Below are 4887 nucleotides of genomic sequence, written 5' to 3'. Positions count from 1 at the left end.
TATCGTATTATATTATATTATATTACATCATATATCATATTATATCATATTATATCATATCATGTTATATTATATTATAATTATGTTATATTATATCATATTATATTATATTATATTATTATGATAATGTGGCATAATAAAGTACAATAAAGCGCGATATAGTGCAGCGTAGCCCAGTACGGATTAGTATTGTATGACACGATGTACTATAGCACAGCTTACATGACAAAGTATGATATGGTGGGGTGTTTTAGTCACGTGGTCACATATCGTAATATTCTTTATCCTGTCAGTACAGAGGATTCTTTGGGTTGGATCATCCACTCCAGATAAAGTGAGAATTTTTTTTCCTATTATTTACCTACTAGCTTTCTGTGTCTGTCACGGGAGAAGGGATAAACAACAACTCGGTCCGAAATCTCGTGTGTACATGCTCTTTTCTCGTTGAAACTTCCTTGTTGTTTTTCCTAGCAGTGTGTTTCCAACCGATTGAATCATGTAAACAGCACAAGTTACGAATGGAAAGCGAGCTGTGCTGTCATTAAATTCAATTTTAATTCGAACGGATTGGTGTTTGGGCCGTTGACCAGTAAATTTATTTTAATTTTTTGTGAGTCACAGACCCATATGCTCTCATTACCTGACCAATGTGAAAAGATAAAACGAGGAGACAGTTCACCGTCTGGTGAGTAGGGTCAGATGGACCAATTTGATGGCAACCAACAAGCTGTTGCATCTGATGACTACATTCTATGAATCAATCAAAATATTCGTTCTGCAACAGATTTCGGAGCATTATTACCTTATTGACTCTATGAAGCAGTCCGGAAGACGTTAACTAAACCGGGGACGTCTCCCTATATTTAAACTTGACACCTTGGGTTTGTTTAAATGCAAAGAAGCCGTCAACAAAACATGATATCATTCTACCATCACTTGGCACAATCACGATGAAGGGGCGTCGAATTTAGACGGAACACGCTATTCCAGGATTTCCTGTACGGATGTCATATGGGGTGACAGATGGTTAGAGGTCATCCGCAACTCAAGAGTCAAGCAATAAACGAGAATGGGATCATTCGTGGGTTTGCAGAGTCTCTTCCGTGTATCCATAAACCAGCTTGGTCAAAGGTTCAATCACAACTCGTCAGTTTATGTGTACCTCTGTACGTGTGTGGACCACGTCCTCACGAAGCATGAACCAACAGCAGTTCCGGAAACGTCCGTCTGTACTTATTTGCTCTCTACGGTCGTCGATCCTTCACCTAGCCTCTCTAAAAGCCGAGACCGTTACACAACTGCTCCAAGTTGATGCAAGCAAACAGCCTGTTGTGACGTCTGTCCGTAAGTCACGCACGGTTGGTTGCCATTGCCTCGCCACAGTCCCATTTCCTTCAAGCACACAAACACTTTGCGTAACCATACGTAGTGTACCTGTGCGCACGTGTGTCTGGCCTTCCCATGGACACACAGACACGCACTTGCATTGACGCAATTTGGTACAGAGGCATTGCTATTGCCGTCAGTACCATAGCCACCAATAGGTGATTGCTCGACTCTTCTTGTTCTGGTAGTGAGTCGTCATCCACTTTTATTTCGATTGGCCTACACAGACTCTACTCCATCCACATTAACTCGCTTTGACAATTCCAATCACCAGTACGTGGTGATGCGAGTCATCGAAAAAGGACTACAAGTTAAACTTCTAACGAATCGTTTAAAAGGACTACTATTACGATGATTTCAAGTTGAACGGCTGAAATTTTCTGTCGGGATCCTCTGTTGCCATTCTCTATCTCTCTCTGTGTGTGTCATTGAATTAGAATGGTTTCAAGGAGGCAGCTAAGCAGCGGAAAAGCGAGCGCGAGGGATCAACTACCTGATATATTTTTGCGATCGACGGACGCATAAGGGGGTATTTGCTCAACACACACACACACATACACAAGGAGTCCCAATTTTTCACATGAACGGCTGAAATTTTCTGTCGGGATCCTCTGTTGCCATTCTCTATCTCTCTCTGTGTGTGTCATTGAATTAGAATGGTTTCAAGGAGGCAGCTAAGCAGCGGAAAAGCGAGCGCGAGGGATCAACTACCTGATATATTTTTGCGATCGACGGACGCATAAGGGGATATTTGCTCAACACACACACACATACACAAGGAGTCCCAATGCATTTTTCACAAATACCATGAGATCCGTGAATTAGCAATCGTGGTGTTATCCTAAAATATTATCTCATCTTTTTGCTTCCACAAAGAACACAATGACAATCTGGACAGAGGTGGATATCAGTGGACATCTGCCGACCGTGAATCTAGCATTCTCAGCGTAGGAATTGGCGGTGAACGGCAGCGTGTTCTGCCTAGGCATGGTATTCTTGTCACAGACCAAACCCGGAGAGATAGGACTTTTCCAGCTGTGGAGCAGCAGAAGCTCATTGAAACAAGAAAGCCATTGAGTATTCTAATCACCACACAAGAATACATCATTACCGCTCCGAGTGCGTTATTCACAGGTCAGATTCAGATAACGCAAGCCCCAATGTGGTCCGACGCCGGGATACACGGGAAGCCAGGTAAGTCTGGCAAAAAACAGGTCACGTTGTCAGTTTTTTGCTTTGTCTATTCACATGAACACTTGGTCTTGTAGCCAAGCTAGACTAATTGAATATTTGATTTTCGTTGAGAGCGATCCTCCACTGGGGTCAGTATTCTAGACCTTTTTGGGCTTATCCGATGGACCGATTCTTGTATTACGCAGCAGATCGCTTTGCGTAGATCACGTGGTGTGTAGTTCGAGTAGCGATCGATCGGTCGTGATGATTCCACACAATCCCTAACACTGTGATGCTACAAAAATAGTCTGCAGAACGGAATAATACCAGTTCCTTTTGAATTCAACTCAATTCAATTCCATCAATCGGGTTAATTGTAGAATTCAATGGATGCAGCTCAAAGCAGTTGATTCGACAAGATTTTCATACCGCTGAGAATTGTGATAGTTAAAAGTTCACACCTTCAGGCTAGCATGCTAGGTTTGAAATTTGTAGCTTTTAAATTGTGGAAAGAAGGACATAAACGAATGTCTTGCTAGCTCTGGCAGAAACGCCAGAATTCCAAGTTTGCCTTCAGACTACATGTTGCACCTTTCCACTGGGCATGGGAACCAGTATTTAATTGGTGCACACCCTTTTCACACACACACCGGTTTGAAAACGCAAGTGACGCATCACTTAGACAGATAACCATCATGTATGTTTTGACAAAGTTGCGGCAGTCATACACACACTTACCTAGACGCACACAAAATCCAACATCGCCGGTGTTCGAAGGTACCCCCAGGAAGTTTGCCGACAGAAAACAGGTAGTCACTCATCTGATTGAGCCATGCAACGCTGGAAACAAGACAGGAGCACGCGACGTTCGTAGCCATGCTACAACTTCGAAGTTAGTGGGTGTTTGGTAAGACTAAATGATCAGTGAATGACCACATCTCGGTGTGTCTCAGCCCGCAACGCCTGTGTTTTCTGCCTTGTCAACGCCGATAGCGGTCCAACGGTTGGTTATATCAACGACTGCTGATGCGAGTCATTGTGAACAAAGTAACTACGCACGGTGGACCCAGGTGTCTGCCGGAATTGCGCACAGCCAAATTGTGAATTCAAGTTGTTTCCAGTGCGGCCGCTGGAATGTTGGTCAGCCTCAGTGACGGCAAAAAGATTTCAGGAATTGATACGCAATGTAGACATCAACAGTACTACAGTTTTTTCGCCAGTTAATATCTTAATGAAACAAAGCTCACCTAGCAACCAGCTACAGATCTGTTTGATGCTAAATTCGCCCTGTGTATTATTGATTAGTATTAGTCATCAAAACTGCCTGACCGGGAGTCGTTCATCCCAAGCGAATAGGAATACCCTACCAAACCTGTTTACATATCTCAATTACTTTTTCTCATGACATAAACTGATATTCACTCAAGATACTACTGTGAGTTTCAGCGGCAAAAATTCTCCCTGATCAATTTTACCTCAGTAAGCGTTTTGTGGAATGAACGTTTTTACAATCGCATCGTGTGAAGTTACTGTTTGATCTGTTCACCGCATGAATCTGCCAAACGTGTTGCGTCGCGCACAGCCCTCTGAAGCTCTCGTCTAAATATTCCCAGTTTCCAGTCAGTCTCAAGCTTGTTTCTGACGCACATGCGGAAATGTTCATTCCTTAGTTTCAAAATAATACAGTTCAAAGGACAATGACAACTGGTCCACAAACTGTGTGAGGTTAAACAGTTTTTCTTGCAAACAGTTCTATCTAAATACGACTGACGTCGTGTGGAACGCTGGGAGGCTAGCTGGAAATTTGCAGCAGAAACATGATGACTTAGAGGGAGTGTAATAACTGGACATTGGTTCAGAACGGATGGACATAACTCATACTAAATGTAGCACACTACTGATATGGTTGCTGAAAACCGTTCGAAGGTTTTCCGCTTGGCCTGGCACAATAATGTGGTTAGCTCACACCAAAGAAGACAAGTATCTGACCCTCCCTTCGCTCTTATCAGACCTCATGGGTAATCCAGGTCAGAACGGATGGACATAACTCATACTAAATGTAGCACACTACTGATATGGTTGCTGAAAACGTTTCAGACCGTTTGAAGGTTTTCCGCTTGGCCTGGTACGATAATGTGGTTAGCTCACACCAGAAAAGACAAGTATCTGACCCTAGCTTCGCTCTTATCAGACCTCATGGGTAATCCAGGTATGTGGTCATGTCGCGCCAGCACAACCTCATCATCATCATCATCATCATCATCATCATCATCATCATCATCATCATCATCATCATCATCATCATCATCATCATCATCATCATCATCA

The 4887-nt window shown here is 43.0% G+C and overlaps 1 protein-coding gene across 1 annotated transcript in view; it reads left to right on the top strand.

Moving 5' to 3' along the window:
* Positions 1–2579, top strand: part of T265_15404 (hypothetical protein) — a gene marked incomplete at both ends in the record, with an annotated part of 7522 nt that extends 4943 nt beyond the window's left edge. The window contains one exon of the mRNA XM_009177933.1: positions 2263–2579. Coding sequence (XP_009176197.1) covers positions 2263–2579 — 317 coding nt within the window. The remainder of the gene's footprint in view (positions 1–2262) is intronic.
* Positions 2580–4887: the final 2308 nt, after the last annotated feature.

This window comes from Opisthorchis viverrini (genome assembly GCF_000715545.1).
Source record: "Opisthorchis viverrini unplaced genomic scaffold opera_v5_474, whole genome shotgun sequence".
NCBI classification, from domain to species: domain Eukaryota; kingdom Metazoa; phylum Platyhelminthes; class Trematoda; order Opisthorchiida; family Opisthorchiidae; genus Opisthorchis; species Opisthorchis viverrini.
Note: the sequence above shows the minus strand (reverse complement) of the source record. Positions and strands in the feature narration are given on the sequence as shown.